Here is a 16124-nt window from a genome sequence, read left to right as displayed (position 1 = left end):
CAGGCTGCATTCAGGCTGCTGCTTTACGCTCTGTAAACCTGGCAGGGCTTGGCCGGTGAGCAACAAACCCCCCAGCACCGCCCTGTGTGTCCTTCAGAGCACCAGAAACCCAACTGCCCCAGCACAGCTTTCAGCATCTCCCTGGGGTAGTCAGGAGCTGGCGCATCGCCACGAGGGACAACTCCCAGAGGTGGGCAGCCCAAGGGGCACGCTGAGCTGACACACTCCGTGGCCAGGGGTGTGCAGGGAGGTGCCCAGTGCCGGCAGGGCCCTGGGCAGCTGCCGTGGGGCGCAGGGGCTCCAGTGTCTCGCAGGAGGGTGGCACGTGCGGGACAGGGCAGCAGCTCTACTCACCACGGTGCCCGAGTCGTCCACGCGGGGCTCGGCTGCCACAGCCTCCCCCAGAGCAATGGCCTCTTCTCTCTGGCTGCCTTTGTCCAGCTTTTCTTTGGCCTTTAGGAGGATCTTCTCATATTTGGCGTTGCCTGAAAGCACAGGACACCACCCATAGCAGTGGGGCAGCACAAATCCCACGGAAGACGGGAAGCCCCATTCCCCCGACACCCAGACACAAACTGCTCCAGCAATGTAGGGAAAGGAGATCCTGCTGCTTCTCACCCCCACCCGTCTTTCTCGCCACACAGGAGCATCTCAGCCCCACAGCGTGATGCAAACCCAACCCCTGTCAAAATCCCTGCCAGCCTCTATTACAGCTTTCCCAAGCTTTTCTGCCCAGCCATCATCTTCCCAGACCTCTTGGCAAGCTGTGCACGATGGTTCCTGCGGCAAAGCCCACATGGGCTCGTCTGCCAGAGGCTAAAGAAGCAACCAGAGGGCTGACCTTGTCTGACAGCCCTGAAACCTCCAGGCCTGCTGGAGGTGCCTGTGAGCTTCCCTGTGGGCATATGGCATGGGGGAAAGCCCAGCAGACAGGCAGTGCTCACCTTTGATGTTCCTGGGCAGGTCCAAGTGGATCCTGGGAAAGGTCCCCTCTCCTTTCAGGGAGATTTTTTCTGGCTCCAGGTGACCCAGTTGGATCTGGAAAGCCCTGCAGAAGACTCCAGGCACTCCTGGCAGGTAATACACTTTCAGCACTTGCTGCTTGCCAGGTTCAACGTAACCCTGCAGGGCACACAAGAGGGAGGGACGCAGTGTACCAAAGAGGATTCCGTGGAGGGATGGCTCACATGACAGACGCGCTGAGAACACAAGACAGGTTCTCATACATAAGGAAACATCAGACATCACCACCTCCAGTTTTCCTGTATCCAAACGCCTGAGTCTCACAGCTCTTCTGCTCACAGGGGTTACCCTCTGCTAGCCAGAGCCAGGCACAACAAACCAAAGCTCTTTCACCAGCTGCTCTGGAAGAACGGAGAAGGGCCTCTGCTTCCAGCAGGGCCAGCAGCTCCTGGCAGCAGCTTGCAGGAGAGGACATCAGCATGTCACCCCTCAGACGGACAGGCACTGAGGAAGGTGGAAGCCACTTGGCCCTTTGGCTTCCTCTTCCCATCGCAAAAGGGCACCAAGACAGGAACACTGCTCCAGCTCTAAGACACCCAGGCAGGATGACAAGCTGCGATGGAGTGATGCTCCAGTGATGGCACAACCAGAGAGCTCAGCACTCAGCTCCAAAGAGCTCCCGGAGCACTCGTGCCTCCCACTGGTGCTTGCTGTAGGACAGCAGAGCCAGCGGCGCCCAAGGACAATCAGGGGCTCCGTTAGGATTCTGCTCGATGGACCTCCTCTGCCTCTGCAACAGTCGCTCACAGCCCTGTCTCTCCTGGCTGGTTTTGGACGGGGCTTGTGTGTTCATTCCCCCTGTTTTCCCCCAAAGCGCTCTCCTGGGCAGCCTGACACAGGCCGGGTGAAGCCCTTGTGCTACTCACCCTGCTGGGCACGACCAGGGGCACACCAGGCAGAGGGCTGGCTGCAGTGCCTGTGCCGGGGCTCAGCACCGCAAAGGCAAATCCCAGCTTCCCGCTGTTTTGCAGGGTCAGCGCTGCTTCCGTGACTTTGTTAAACACCTGAGCAGAGGACAGAAGAGCAGGAAGTTACAGGCACATGTCTGCTGCCAAGAATTTCATTCCTCTTCCATTGGGTTGAAAGCAAAGGAACACAGCCCAGAAGCAGGGAGCGCACAGGAGAGATGGGCACTGGGCTCTCTGGGTTAGCCTGGGCAGCCCGCGGCCACAGGGTACCCTTGGGCCCTACACAGGAACAGCTATTTGTGGCAGAGGTGCAATAGCAACCATGGAAAGATCAGTAATAAAGCAAGTAGGGGACACAAGCTCTCTGCACTTGAAGGTGTCACCCAACTGCGAGCTGAAACACAGGAGGAGGCATTGGGGCATTTCAGGAGAAAAGGCACCTGCACACAAGTATTTGTGGGCACAACACAAGCCAAAAGGGAGGGAGAGAGGGCAACGCACACAGGGCCAACAGCTGGAAACAGCTGTGGGGGTTGTAACCGGAAAGAAGTACAGTGAGGGTTATTCGGGGACATTCTATCCGGCTACGGTGACTGGAAGCCCAGGTCAGCTGCCTCCTTGGTTGATGAATCAGGAGCATTAAAAGAGAGCACCTCATTTGGGCTTTAGGAGCAGATCAGCGGATGGATGTCTCAGGGACACATCCCTCTGCAGATCACCACTGGGATCCTGCCTGCCCCAGGAGGCAGCGTTAGTTAGAGGAGGGATTCCCAGCTTTGGGCTGGGCTGGGGTGGAGATGGCCATTAAACGCCAGCTTGGAGGTATCCCCCAAACATTGGACTTCCAAGCCACAGAGCCAGCGAAGCAGCTGGGAAGGGGGGAGAGCCCTGGACACGGGTGGGCAGCAGCCCACCGGTCATGCTTGGAGGCAAGGAGCACTGACAAGAGCAGCGTGCGGTACCTGCAGCCCGCAGTCGATCTCGGTGGTGTCCAGGAGGTAGCTGATGCGCGAGGCCTCCCCACGCAGAGCCACCTCGTAGCTCGGGCCTCCCTCCACCCTGCACAGCGCCGTAACCTGGCTGACGGTGTTGGCGTGGCCGAAGAAGGAGAAGCAGACGCGCTGGCTCTGGCCCGGCTGCAGCTCACCGTGCAGCGGCAGGATATCGAAAACCTGCAGGCAGGGAGGAGAGATCCACACGTGGAGCACGGGACTGATGCAGGAGAGCAGCCTCAGCTTGGGCCAAAGGACAGACATGGCTGCAGGGGCCTCTTCCTCAAACACAGGCAACATCATCCTCATCTCACACTGCAGCCGTTCCACTCACCAACGGAGAGACCATGGGGAAAACCTTCTCCCACAGTCCCAATTAATGCAGTAGCTAATACACTACATTCATTTGTGGTGTCTCCTGGCAGCAAGAAATTCTCTCTGCTGCAGAACTTGCCTTCAAAAACACCTTTTCCTGCCCTCAGAAGAACACGAGACTGGGAGCTGAGAGCCTGTGGAGCCGGGGGCAGGATCCAGCCCAGCTCCTCGCACTCCTCATGCTTTTCCCTGTCTCTGATTCACATCCTGCTCTCTCCAGATGCTGCAGCAACTGCTGCCGCAGCAAATGCTGCTGCAGCAAATGCTGCTGCAGGAATTTCCTACCCACCACTAGATGAGGACCAAGATGGATAAAGTCCTCCATAGCTGCCGCACAAGGAGTGTTCTTGACCAGCCCTATAACACCTCCCATGTGGCGTCTCCAATGACCAGCGATGCGCTTGTTATGACATGAGGCCACTCTGGCAGCAGCACCCAGGACACCAGTGGGAGTGGGAGTATGTAACTGCTTGCTACACTGGAAATGTGGAAGTGAGACAGATTCCCACTTACCTCCTCCACACCCAAGGCGAGGGGCTCTGTCTCCATGAACCTGGAAAAAGAACAGACCTTTGCTCAGGGACCTTGCAGTGGGAGGGAGGGAAGTCTGCACAGCAGCTCCTCGGCAGGATGGGGCCCCTGCGGGGGCATCAGTGGTGTGAGCTCAGCAATGAGCTCCAAAACTGGGATGGAGCAGGTCAACGCCTGGCAATGACACTGCTATAGCAGCGCTGCAGGCAGCTGGCAACTGCTTGCCTCCAGATCTGCTATCTCCTGCTGCGTGATTCTGAAGATCCATTCCGTCACTGGAGAAAACACCTTGGTGCAAAGGCTTAGCTCAGCTTTGAGCTCTCAGAGGTCCAAGGGCTGAGGCTTAGGGTTAGTCTGTCTCTAACCACGTGGGTCTACAACAAGAGTAACCACAAGAGATTCGTGCCTCAGAAGTCAGAGAAAGGGCACACGTTGGTCTACACTGCCTATGTCCAGCCACACAGCAACAGTTGGATTGTGTTGCTCATATGATCACTCTGCCCCAGGTAGCAGCAATGACCAAAGAGCAAGGAGGAAAGAACGGGCTGGACAATTAGAAAGAAAAAAATGTAAACACACAAAGTCTTGTTGAGGCAGAGAAACAGCATTTTTCTCTCCTGACCAAAATAAACGTGCGCGACTGATCCTGGGAGTCTCTGATGACCAGCTCCAGCAAGGTCCCAGGTAGGGAAAGTTCCAGTCTTTGATCTCCCCTTCATGAGACCTGATGCTTGATTCCCTCCATGTCAGACTGAGTTAGAGCTGATGATTTAGAATACCAACAGTGCTTAGTGTGGACCAGAAATAACATCTGACACGCTGCCCTTCTGCAGGCTCCTAATGAACACTTTGAGTGTTTGGTGGTAACACCTTGGAGACCATCTTCATTTCCAGCTCTGGCACACAGCATCCCATGGTGTCTGCTGAGCGCCCCGGAGTGCCCCAGTGCCCTGGTCGTCTCCCCCAAGCCCTCCTAATAGCCACAGCTCATCTCCAGTTCCCAAGAGGTCACCTCCTCCGAGTCAGATCCCAATTCCCTTCACACAGCTGCTTCTTGATCGTTTCCCTTGTTTGTAATAACAGCGCTTCAGTGCCACGTGGTGAACTTTGCTGCGTTTCCTAGGGCATTACGGAAAACCATTTGCTACCGTCCTTCAAACTGCCCAGAGCAGACTTTTGTGCTATGCAGAGAAGCCGCAGCAGAAGGAACACTAGGAATGTGCTTCTAGATGTGCTTCAGCACCACTACAAGTTTGCTCTTGGCCTTGGAAACCATAGACCACCACTGCATGGTCCTCCTTCCCAGGGATGTCCATACAAGGGCTCCCTCCAGCATCTACAGCTGGACCTAAAGTCACAGCAGAACCTGCCATTCCTCACTAAAACTCTACATAGCTCTTCTGTGAATGTGACGTGCAGTTCAAGAGATGAACACGCACTTCAAGGGGCTGTTTGCCTCAGGCCACGAAGATCTGAGAAAGCAGCTTTCTACATCAGCCCTCCTGCCCCCAGGAACCCATGCAGGCCTACAGCAAAGCAGAGCAAGGGACTGCGACAGCAGTGTGTCACTCTGATGGCAGTGCCTGGGTAGGATCTTAGTACAAAATGACAACAGATGGGCTTAGCAGGGAAGGACACCTTCTACATCCGCTTCTCCAAGTGCCGAAGCATGGCTTTGCAGCTGCAGAGATAAAGCAGGACTCCAGCTTATGGCTATGTGAAAAGGGTCAGTAGTGTCCTACAGTCCCAGCCTGGCTGGAGAATGCTGTCTCCTTCCCAGCATCAAACCGGCGGAGATCACCTGTTCCCTGAGCACCTTGGCTGAGCACAACTCAGAGGTGTGATTTCCTCAAGGGAAGGTTGAAAACAATTTGGCAGATCAGGCAAATGGCCTCGGGCTTTGCAAGCCACAAACAGGACATCAGGAAGAAGAGCTTCCAGGAGAGGGAGAGGTGCGCATACCTCACTGGGTTCACCTGGCTGTCCTTCAGGAATGCCCAGTGGTACTGGACAACCAGTGGGCTGCAGTTGGTCATCTCCATGTAACGCACATCCTTGCTGTCATTCAAGATGCAGCCAAAGTCCACGGCCGTGCTCTGGATCTGGAGATTCGGGAAGTAGACTTCTCCCCGGACGGTGACCTGCTCTTCGTGAGGATGCTCCAGGAACTTGATCTTCAGAGCCTTCTCCGCTGCCCGGATAAGCAAATCCTCCTCATAAGCAGGGTTAAATCCGATGCAGAGTTGAAGTTCCTCCCCTGTCCTCAGCTTCATGGGCTGCAAGGAGATGAAGAGAAAATGTTCAACGTGTGACCCCAACACGGGCTTCTCGCTTCATCCTTCATTTTCTTCACGCTGTCTGACCAAGCACCGCACTTTTTTCTGAAGCTGCCTGAGGCTCACGGTTCTGTGCTCTGCACCAATACAAGAGGAAATCCACGTTGGTCTCCTGAATTCTGGAGCCGCAGAAGCCACCTGCTAAACACAACCAAAGCAGCACTCTGGCACCCAGGCCTTCGCCCTCTGGAGGAACTCCTTTAGCCTGCAGCACAGCGGTGGCTGCACCTCTGACAACACGTGCACTGCAGAGCCCATGCCCAACACCTTCCGCACACACCAGGGCAGGAGCCAGACAGCAGCTGGAGAAGCCTACCTCAGCCTTCCCAAAGGCAGGGCTGCCCTCAAAGACAGCAAGCTGTTCCCCAGCTTATCTGAGGATGGCTGCTGGAGAGCTGGCATGCCTTCCAGCAGACACCTTTCCTACAGCTTGCCCACAGCTGGGTGCCTGCTCCCTCCTCCCCCTGTCTTCAAGCCAGGAGGTCTCTTCCCGATTCAGATGGCATTCTGTTTCCTTCAGCAGCTCGTTTCACATCTGATTTAGCTTGGGCCACTTTACTGCAGACTCTACAGAACACACTTCCATCATGGAGGACCTCCCAACAGAGACACACCACCACGTTCATCCCTCTTCAAAGCCCAGCAGCAAGAAAGTCCGGGGCTGCTCACCTGAGCATCTGCAGGGAGAGGCTGCTGGTCCGCAGTGCAGATGGAGAAGGGCTGCTCTAAGGCAAGGACCACGCTGAGGGGCAGCGAGCACATGTTCTTTACAGAGAGAGGCTTGTACATCACAGCCAGGACATCACCGGGGTGCTACAGAAACAGGAGACAAGAAAAAATGACCTTGAAGTGGCCATGGACCTCCTCCCCTTCAGACGCATTTCAAATTTTCCAACCCCAAAAGTGCATCCATCTCTATTTACTCTTTTGATTGGTTTCTACCCCTCTGCAAAGTTTGTCCTCCAACTCTAGCAGACGCTTTCGCGTTTAGAACCCACAGCCTTCCCCAGGGGACAGGGAAACAGTCTCGCGTACAGATGAGGGAGCAGCCCCCCAGAGGAGGCAGCTGCTTCAGCAAGATCCAAAACAGAAAGTGAACCCACTCTGGCTCCAGTTGTGTGTCCTCTCCTGCCCAGAGAGCACACACAGGCACAAGGCACAAGGCCATTTCCACTCCCATACAGTAGTTTCTTACCACCCTATCAGCTCTGCCAGGCCCGCAAGGCAGTGATGCTGCTCAGAGGAGGCAAGCAAGCAGGATATGGCCTGCAGCGGACAGCCTGCAGCAGCCCGAGGTCAGCTTTGAACATTCACGGGCACATGCAGACAGCTCCAAACCTCAACAGTCTGGCCGCAACCTGCTGCCCCTGCTCCACTGACAAGATGTTGCAGCCTCAAAGCTAAGCTCAGCCTAAGCCTTTTCCTCCTGTCCATGCATTGCTCCGCGCTTCCTGCATGGTTTATCTAAACTAGACAGTCTTTGGGAAACTAATTGTGGATGCATTGGCATCCAACTCCTGCAGTGTCGCAGCACGCAACACATGGGAGCATGTGGCATCAAGCAGACCACAGGCAGACATCAGGGGGAGCTGAAAAGCTTCTGATTAGATGTGAACCGCCTGCTCACAGGATTTGTGCTTCTCTGGAAGCCTGGGAAGTGGAGGAGAGACCTGAAACCGCAGAAACTAAATCATGAGCTATCTGCTCTTTTTCAGACACCTCACGCGACGGGGAAAGGTGATGCAGGAGTCGGGATCCAGACACTAAAGGGCACACACGTTGCACTGGTGCTCTCATCGCTGCAGCTGAAGGGCACTCGTGGGTCCTTTGAAGAAGGTGAGGCTTGGGAAAGGCAAAGAGGCAGCACCCATACCGACGGCAGGGAAGGCAAAGAGGCGCAAGAGATGCCAGTTTTTCCTCATTAGCTTGAGGAGTTGACAGGAATCTCAGCTTTTCTCAGCTTCCCTACACGATCGCTGCTCGGACATCACCACACCTTGGAAGATCCTCAAAACCCTGACTACAGACACTGGCGTCTCTCTAGAGGGGGGCATGCTCCCCCTCGCCAGAGCAGCTGTAATCTCAGTTCTACCTGGCTCAACTTAGAGAACAGCCTCATCTCTAGCAGCATCCTCACTCCTCTCACCACCACCTCAGGGAGGGTGAGGAGGGATCTGCTCTCCACCTGCAGCCCCAGCACACCAAGTGGCTCTTCCAAAGCCCACGCTGCTCTCACGGGTCCCACATCTCAGCCCGTGCCCTTGGCTCAGCAGCTCAATTCTGTCTGCACCTCGAGAAGGGCAGAATAGAGCTGCGGAGACTGTCCCCAGCCCCACAGGGGTGAAATAATGATCTCAGCATTCATGACAAAAGCTGGGCCTGGCTCAAGTCAACAGCCAAAGCTCTGTGGACTTGGAGAACTTCCTCCTTAGGACACAGGCACACCCCAGCCACACCAGTCAGTGCCAGGATGCAATGCAGAGACTCACCTTCTCCACCCAGAAAGTGATTTCTCTGCTGGATATTTGCAGAGCAGGAGCAATGAACTCGCACGTGACGTCCACCTGCACGATCAGATTCTTCACTCCCTCCTTGCCCACGATGGCGTGACACAGCAGCTTCTCCTTCACCACCTGCATGCGAGCCACACGGCCCCCAGCGGGTGTTATCAGGGTGTCCACAAAACACACTGCATCTTTGAGCCGCCCACCCACACGCCCCATTACTGCATGAAGTTACAGCCATTGGTCTCCTCAGGAACCCTCTCTTCTTTATAAGCTGCATCCTCTTTGTTCTGCACTCACGCGTCCCTCGTGTTACAACCCAACCACCACAAAAGGCCCTCAGGAGTCTTGTGCTGCCTACAGCTCTCAGAACAATCCCTGCCCAAACGGTTATTGCTTTGCTTTGTCCCACTGCCAAACAAAATGCTTACCGAAAACTGTAGGAACTCATTAAAAAAAAACAAACCAGACTGTATGAAGGGAAACAGGGGATAGAAGGATCAATGCCAGCAAATCCTCCCTTGCAAGTTTAGTGGAAAGGATCCCTGGGAAAACCCCAAACAGACAGCCTGCCTTCCTAGGATGTACTGTGTCCCCCTAGACCTGCCTGTAAAACAAACCTCCCCAGGAAAGAGATGTCTTCAACCTGGCATGAAAACCCTCTACTTAAGCTGGATGCTCTTACATCCAAGACTTTTCCTGATTCCTCCTCATGGTTTCACTTCCCCACATTCCTCCCTTTTTTTCTCTCTCTTCCCTCTGATAGACCACCACAACCCAACTCCTCCTCAGAGCCTAGAGACGTCAGAATCACCTGTGCTGCACGTGCACCACAGGGTCTTGGGCTTCTAACCAGCCTCAAGAGTATGAAGTTCCCGAGACCTAGGGAAGGTGGAAGACCCAATCCCAGGCTCTTGGCTTGGACTGCACGAGCCAGGTAGCCACAGCTGAGCTCACAGATGCCCATTTGGCTTTCCAGGAAGGCACCCTCACCAGTGGCCTGACCATTTCCCTTCTGGTTCCTTCTTCCCTCTTCAGCAAAGCCTCATGGGCTCAGGACTGCACACGGACAGTCCCATCGGAGTCAACCAGCTGAGGGATCAAGTCTTCCTCAAGCTACCACTCAGGCAATCCTTTAAAACACCTCTCAAACTCTAGCAGCAGCAGGAGCTTAATGCACATTTATTCCCCATTCACTTAAACACTTGTGCCCAGTGCTCCTGGAGCCAGGGAAGGCACACCGGGGTCAGACGGCAGCTCCTCTGCAGAGCTGGATTTCCCCCGGAGAGAAGGGTCCAGGGAGGAGAACACTCAGTGACCCTGCTGAAATCTGCCCCTCTGAGCTGCAACCCAAGGGTGCTGCAAGACCTGCCTGCCCTCGGCACACGGGGGCTGGCTGAGGGAGCGGGGCGAGCGCTGATGGGAATACTGACACAAGTCAAGCTCTCAGTTCTAATGATCCCTGGAACACTTTCCCATGTGGACGGACATCATTCGGATCATTAGAGCTGGCACACTGGGTTCATTTCTCTCGTCCCGGTCTCCGGGCCGGACAAGCTCCCGGCCCGTGTCTGTCTACAGAGGAAAATCAATGCTGCTCCCAGACACTCCCTACCTTCCTGGGTGTTTTGTTTCACTCGCTGCTTCCCCACACAGACAACTGCCCATTTCTTTAGTTACTTTCTGCCTGGGCTCCCAGTCTACCTCTAACTTTAAGGCCAGCTGAGAAAACTGGGGCTGCTCAGCCTGGAGAAGAGAAACCGCGGGGAGACCTCAGAGCAGCCTTCCACTAGCTGAACGGGGCCTACAAGGATGCCGGACACGGACTCTTCTCAGGGACTGCAGCAACAGGACAAGGGGTAATGGACTTAAACTCAAACAGGGCGAGTTCAGGTTAGATACAAGGAAGAGGTTCTTCACTGTGAGGATGGTGAGGCACTGGCACAGGTTGCCAAAGCAGTGGTGAATGCTCCATCCCTGGCAGGGTACAAGGCCATGCTGGACAGAGCCTGGGGCGACAGTGCCTTCAGGCCATGTTTTGCTACCACCAAGTTGGCTTTATGGTAGCCATGGAACTCAAAAAGCCTCAGCAACTGATGGTGGCGAGCATGGAAAGCAACTGGTGCTGCCACGGTAACTTATGGCAGGAAACCAGGTTCTCAGAAGCACTTGCCCATTTGCTCAGGCAAATGTCAAGGGGCTGCACAAATGCCCTGATGCAGAACTCACCTGGGGGGTGCTGCAGGAGCCTTTCAGCACCACCTCCGCTGTCTGACCGGGCATCAGCTCCGTCCTCAGCGGCTGAAGCTTCAGCACGGGGCCACAGGAGGAAACCTTGCCCTTGCTCTTACTGATGCGAGGGAGACGCTTGCGCTGCTTAAGTGTGGTGCCACCTTCTGTGGTCCAATAGAGCAGATGGGTGCGTCGTCCTTTGTTTGTCATCTTGAAGCGGTAACAGCAGGGATCCAGGCTAGAGGAGAAGCAGAGACACAAAATGGCAGGGGAGCTGCTATTTGCCACTGGTCACCCAGCTTCAGCACCCTGAGGGCACGACCTGACTGCACACTCGGCTTCACCAAGAGCCAGACCTTGGCTGCCCCTAGGTTTGTCACCATCCAGCAGCTGCTCTGCTGGCACCCTTCCAGCAAGGAAGAGCTTCGTAAAGAGCCGGCCCCACATGCAAGTAGCTGGAGGAACAGCCTCGCTGCCACTCCACCTTCCCCTTGGGAGCTGTTGTTCATGCCTCTGAGGCGTCTCGTAGGGAGCATCCAACCCTCATTGCCCCCAACGTACCACCCTCTGGTGGCGGCTCTGCAGCCGACAGCAATGGCAACAGCTCCAAACTGAGCCCGCGGGCAAAGACATAAAGGGGGGCAGAAGACAACTACATGAATCACATGGACACCGTCCCCTCCATTGGGCAGCCAGCTTGTGGCTGCACTGAGCACAGGAAACTCTGGACAAGCACCAGCCTCCCTGCGATGTCCCTGCGTACGTGGAGGGCTCGTGGGTGCGTATTTTACCTCTCCAAATGGGAGAGGTAAATGGGAGCCAAATGGGAGCCAACTGGGGGATGACACAGGGCAAAGAAATTCTGCTGCTCCTCCAGGGCTCCTGGCCAGAGGGGAAATAAACCAGTGCCATTCATTCAGTCGAGGAGCTGCTAACAAGCTACTGCCCAGGCTTGCTGCTGCTGTGAGATCTTACTCCAGACGGAATGGCAAAGCAAGCAATATCACTGCAGAGAGAAACATGTCTGTACTTGTAAGGCAGCATTTCTCAGCTGGAGGCTTCCAGGACCTGCTCTCTTCCTCCAAATCTTTGTTTGATAAAGTGAGGAGACAAATGGATTATGACTAAAGACAATTCAGCAACAACTTAGCAACTGCTCTCCAGCTCGGTGGCTTTCAGAGTACCTACTGACTTGCAGATGGCCATAAAATGTCTCCAAAGGAAGCCCTGTGGCTTCAGGGAAGCAGAGCCAGGACTGTGAGCACTGAAGAAGCTTGAGGGACTGCAGCAGAACTCCTCCTTGCTGAGCCCATGGGGAAGTGGGAGCTGAGAGATTCCCTACCTGAAGCAGGGCGCCAGGTTGAGCTCCGGGCCAAAGGGTTTGTCAATGACAATCGTGGTGCCAACGCCAACAGCCTGGACGGGGATGACGTAGGCACGACTGTTCTCAATGAACAGCACCACCTCGTCCTTGAATTGCTCCGTGTCATCCAAGTTTGCAGTGACAGCCAGAGACACCTCGGCCTTGGCAGGGATCACTCCCTGACTGGGTCCAACGGTCCAGCACGAGTCTGCACCAGCCTGGAAGACAAACAACACTCATTTAGGACGGAAACCACGGACCTGGCTGCCACCAGCCAAGGCCTGCCCAGGCAACACGTTCACACCGAGCCAGTGGGTGTGAAGATTCCACTGACATTCATGTACAGCTTCTCTGGCTCGTGCTGACACAGGGCAGCTCACTTGGAAAGGAGCCCTGAGAGCTCCGCTCCAAACGTGAATCTGAGAGTCTGCTCCCTGACAAAGCTCATTTATCAAAGCTTGGCAACAAGCCCGCCAGAAAATTGTACCCCAGAAACTATTCCTGAGGAATGAGGATGGGGGTCTCGACGGAGCCAGACCTTCAACTCCCTGGCGTGACCCAGCACAGCCCTGCTGGGCCCGCCCAGGCCAACAGCCCACGCCAACAGCCCAGGCCAGGGGAGGACGATTTGCATCCTCTCCTCATTCTTTCAGTCAGCATCTGCTCTGGCTCCAAGGGGCAGCACCGTGCACTGCTGAACAGGAGACCTGCCAGGACCACAAGGCTCTGCCGAGACACATTCCCTTGGGTTTCTAGGTCAGCTTCTGCCTGCCCCCAATCCAGCCTGTGTCTCAGAGACAAGAAACCTCTTGGAGCCACGCTACAAAATACCCCCACTTTCAAGACAAATACCCAACCTCTGATAACATCTCTGCTACTTGCTTATCCTTGAGTGCGCCGCAAAATGATGCCGTAGCTGCATGCACTGCATGCACAAAGACAGTGGCTATTTCTGACCCTATAGCAGCTTCTTGTACTATTGGGCATCAGAGCTCCTGAGTAACCAGTAAGGGCTGGGATCCACCACTTCAGAAGTTCACCACGATAATCAGAATCTTATCCCAGCACAGACGTCCATCGTGAATGAAAGCTTCCACAATCTGGTTACAATGGACACCAGTGTGCAGCTGACGGATGGAGGGAGGGAAGGAGAGAGGGAGGAAGGGACGGATAGCTGCCCCAAGGGATGACTGAGGAGACACCACAATCAGCTCTCTTGAATCTGTTTACAGATGAGTCACTGAAGTGATCTGGTCACTCTGGCCTTGCACAAGTGACAGAGGAAGCAGAACTCCACGTTACAAATGCAGCTGCACTTGATCAAGCCGTAGCTCTAGCGAGAGCCGTAGCTCTAACAACAGCATTCCCATTCCCGTAGCTCTAACAACAGCATTCCCATTCTCAGTCAGGCTGAGTCACTGTCCTCGTAGGGCTGCTCATGAAGGGGAAATAAACCCCGTCCTGCACCAGCTGGCTGCAGAGCCTTGTCCCAGGTGGTTCAGCATTCCCTGTGGGGGGGACCCTCTGTTCTTCATTTCAAAGCTGCTCCTTATCCACACAAACAGCCAGTGGCAGGAAACAGCCCAAAAGCACCCCGAGCCCTGCAGGAGGCGGAGATCAGAGCCTGAGGCTGGCTACATGCTCCCGCCAACAACCGGCCTCCTCCTGCCTCCTCAGCATCAGCATCTCCTCAGCACAAGCACGGGGACCACTGTGGTTTAGCCTCTGCCCCGAGCACCGTCAACGGGATGTTTTACGGGATCAAGGGGCAGAGCTTGTCTCCATTTGTGCTCCCTGTCCACAGCTCACCCCTCCATGATCGCATCTGCCCTCCCTGCCAGGCTGGGGAGGCCAGGGACACCACTCTGCGCATCGCGGCTCTCCAGGGCACGGCTACGGCTTGCCCAGCTGCTGCCAAGCGCAACATTTAAGAACCAAACTGCTCCTGCTTTGCCTTTGGGAAAAGCTCTCAGCTTGCTTCTAGAAGCACAGCTGTCTTGAAGACTTCTAACCCTCTGTAATTCAGTTGCCAATAGGCACAGCGCAACAGGACATGTTTGCTTTCCCCTGACGAGCAGAGTAACAATTGCTTTGCTTACCAGCAAGTAAGAAAGGGCACTGAAGGAGGCAGCTGCTGAGGGCACTGGGGTGCTTGCTCTTTGCAGAGGTCAAAAGCAGATTTTTATGGTGCGGACAAAGCAAGCTGCCTGCGAATCCCCCACTTTGAGGTTCTATTTAACCCCCAAATGCCTGGAAAAGCAGCAGGAGGGAAATTCAGCCCCCTCCTCCTTGCCCAGGGGGCTGAGCCTGTGCTCTCACACCCTGCTGGATGCCTCATGCGCAGACACAACCAAGTCCCCAGCCACAGGCCTGCGTGAAGCGGCTCCAGAACTTCAACAACCCAGCCTGCAGAAGAACAAACCTCCTCTCAAGCCCCTCACAGACGCCCCTCCGGTGGGGAGCACCCCCCAGACCCAGCATACGAGCCCTTCCTGGCTGCATCAGCCCCTGTCAGAAGACCCCACAACCTCCTTCTGCTCCGCAGCCTGTTCCACCCTGCCGCCTCCAGGAATTAAACAGCCTCTTTCTGCAGCCACATGCTCTACAATGTTACAGAGCACACAGGCTCTGCAGGTACACAACCCTTACAAGTCTGCTTCTGGGCAACAACCCAGCTGGTTTGACCCCCGAGGAGGTGTGAAACCCACTTCACCCGAAGCGCCTTGAGGACAGACCTCTCAGTTCCAAAAACAAAGACTCTCACAGCTAAACGCCTTCCACAAAATAAAGGGAGAACTTGCAGAAATGAACTCCTTTCTGCTCAAACATCTCTGCAAACTCTGTTTTACTGACGGGTGCCCCAGCTACAAGTGCCCCCGGAGCCAGGCTCCTCTTGCTGCACTCGGATGGAACATCTGGCTTTCTCTCTCAGACACATCTCAGTGACGTGGAAATGTTGCATAGAAATAAGTGCTCCAGTCACAGGCTGCTATGGGCCACTCACTTGCTCTGGAAAAAAGCCCCAGCGACACTTACCATCTTTGCCGAGAAGGATGTGGGGATGACAGACTGATTGGAGAGGTGAAGGGTCCGGGAAGCATCTTGTAGAACTTGGATGCTGCCAAAATTTATCTCACTTGGGTGCACGTGGACAACTGGTCCTTCTCCAGTGCTCAATAAATGGATTTCCTGCTCCAGGAGGCAGGCAGGAAAGAGAAAAAAACAACAGGGAAGGTTTAGAATGACTGGACAGCTCTAAGGGGGCTCGTAGGCTGAGGGAATTCTGACTGTTTGAAGCTGTCAGGGTTGTGAGGCTGAAACAGGAAGGCTGGAGCAAAGGTGGCACCTGGAGTGGTCCCTGCGGATCTGAAAGCCACAAGATCCCATTAGGAGGGGATACAGAACCCCCATCTCCCACGCATGCTTTTCACACCTCCTCCATGCTGTCAGCTCTCCTTCCGCTACTCTGTGCCTACGCCTGCTCCTTGTACTGCTCCATCATGCCATAAACCACCCTCCCTGACTGCTGCGGCTGCACAGCCACACTGCACAGGAACTTCTTCAACCTTCCCAAAGCTTCTCCTGTGAAAACCAGTAGAGGCTGGAAGCAAAGCTCTTCTCAGCAGAGATTATGCAAGTTAGTTGCCTCTCATTTGTGCTTGTGTGCATTCCTGGTATTACTTCTTTATTGCACCAAGACATTCATTATTAATTGCATCATTCGAGCAGTATTTTTTTCTGCTGACAGACTGAGACCCAAAAGTTTGTTCCTGCAGAAGGGGCACAAACTAGCGGAGGAGGAATGTGGATCCTTTTGCTAAACCCCCTTCTCACATCACTAAAACCAATGAGAATTTATC

At 54.8% G+C, this 16124-nt stretch overlaps 1 protein-coding gene across 1 annotated transcript in view; it reads right to left on the bottom strand.

Moving 5' to 3' along the window:
* The window catches only part of LOC136005905 (hydrocephalus-inducing protein-like), a gene marked incomplete at its 5' end in the record, with an annotated part of 46613 nt that overhangs the window by 10165 nt on the left and 20324 nt on the right, over positions 1-16124 (bottom strand). Inside the window, 10 exons of the mRNA XM_065663795.1 lie at positions 355-446; positions 945-1122; positions 1890-2027; positions 2894-3103; positions 3812-3851; positions 5792-6105; positions 6835-6978; positions 8655-8798; positions 10899-11139; positions 12244-12371. Of these exons, the coding sequence (XP_065519867.1) occupies positions 355-446; positions 945-1122; positions 1890-2027; positions 2894-3103; positions 3812-3851; positions 5792-6105; positions 6835-6978; positions 8655-8798; positions 10899-11139; positions 12244-12371 (1629 nt within the window). The remainder of the gene's footprint in view (positions 1-354; positions 447-944; positions 1123-1889; positions 2028-2893; positions 3104-3811; positions 3852-5791; positions 6106-6834; positions 6979-8654; positions 8799-10898; positions 11140-12243; positions 12372-16124) is intronic.

This window comes from Lathamus discolor, chromosome Z (assembly GCF_037157495.1).
Source record: "Lathamus discolor isolate bLatDis1 chromosome Z, bLatDis1.hap1, whole genome shotgun sequence".
Classification (NCBI taxonomy): Eukaryota; Metazoa; Chordata; class Aves; order Psittaciformes; family Psittacidae; genus Lathamus; species Lathamus discolor.
The sequence above is the reverse complement of the archived record's forward strand: the minus strand, read 5'-3'. Positions and strand labels throughout refer to the sequence as shown.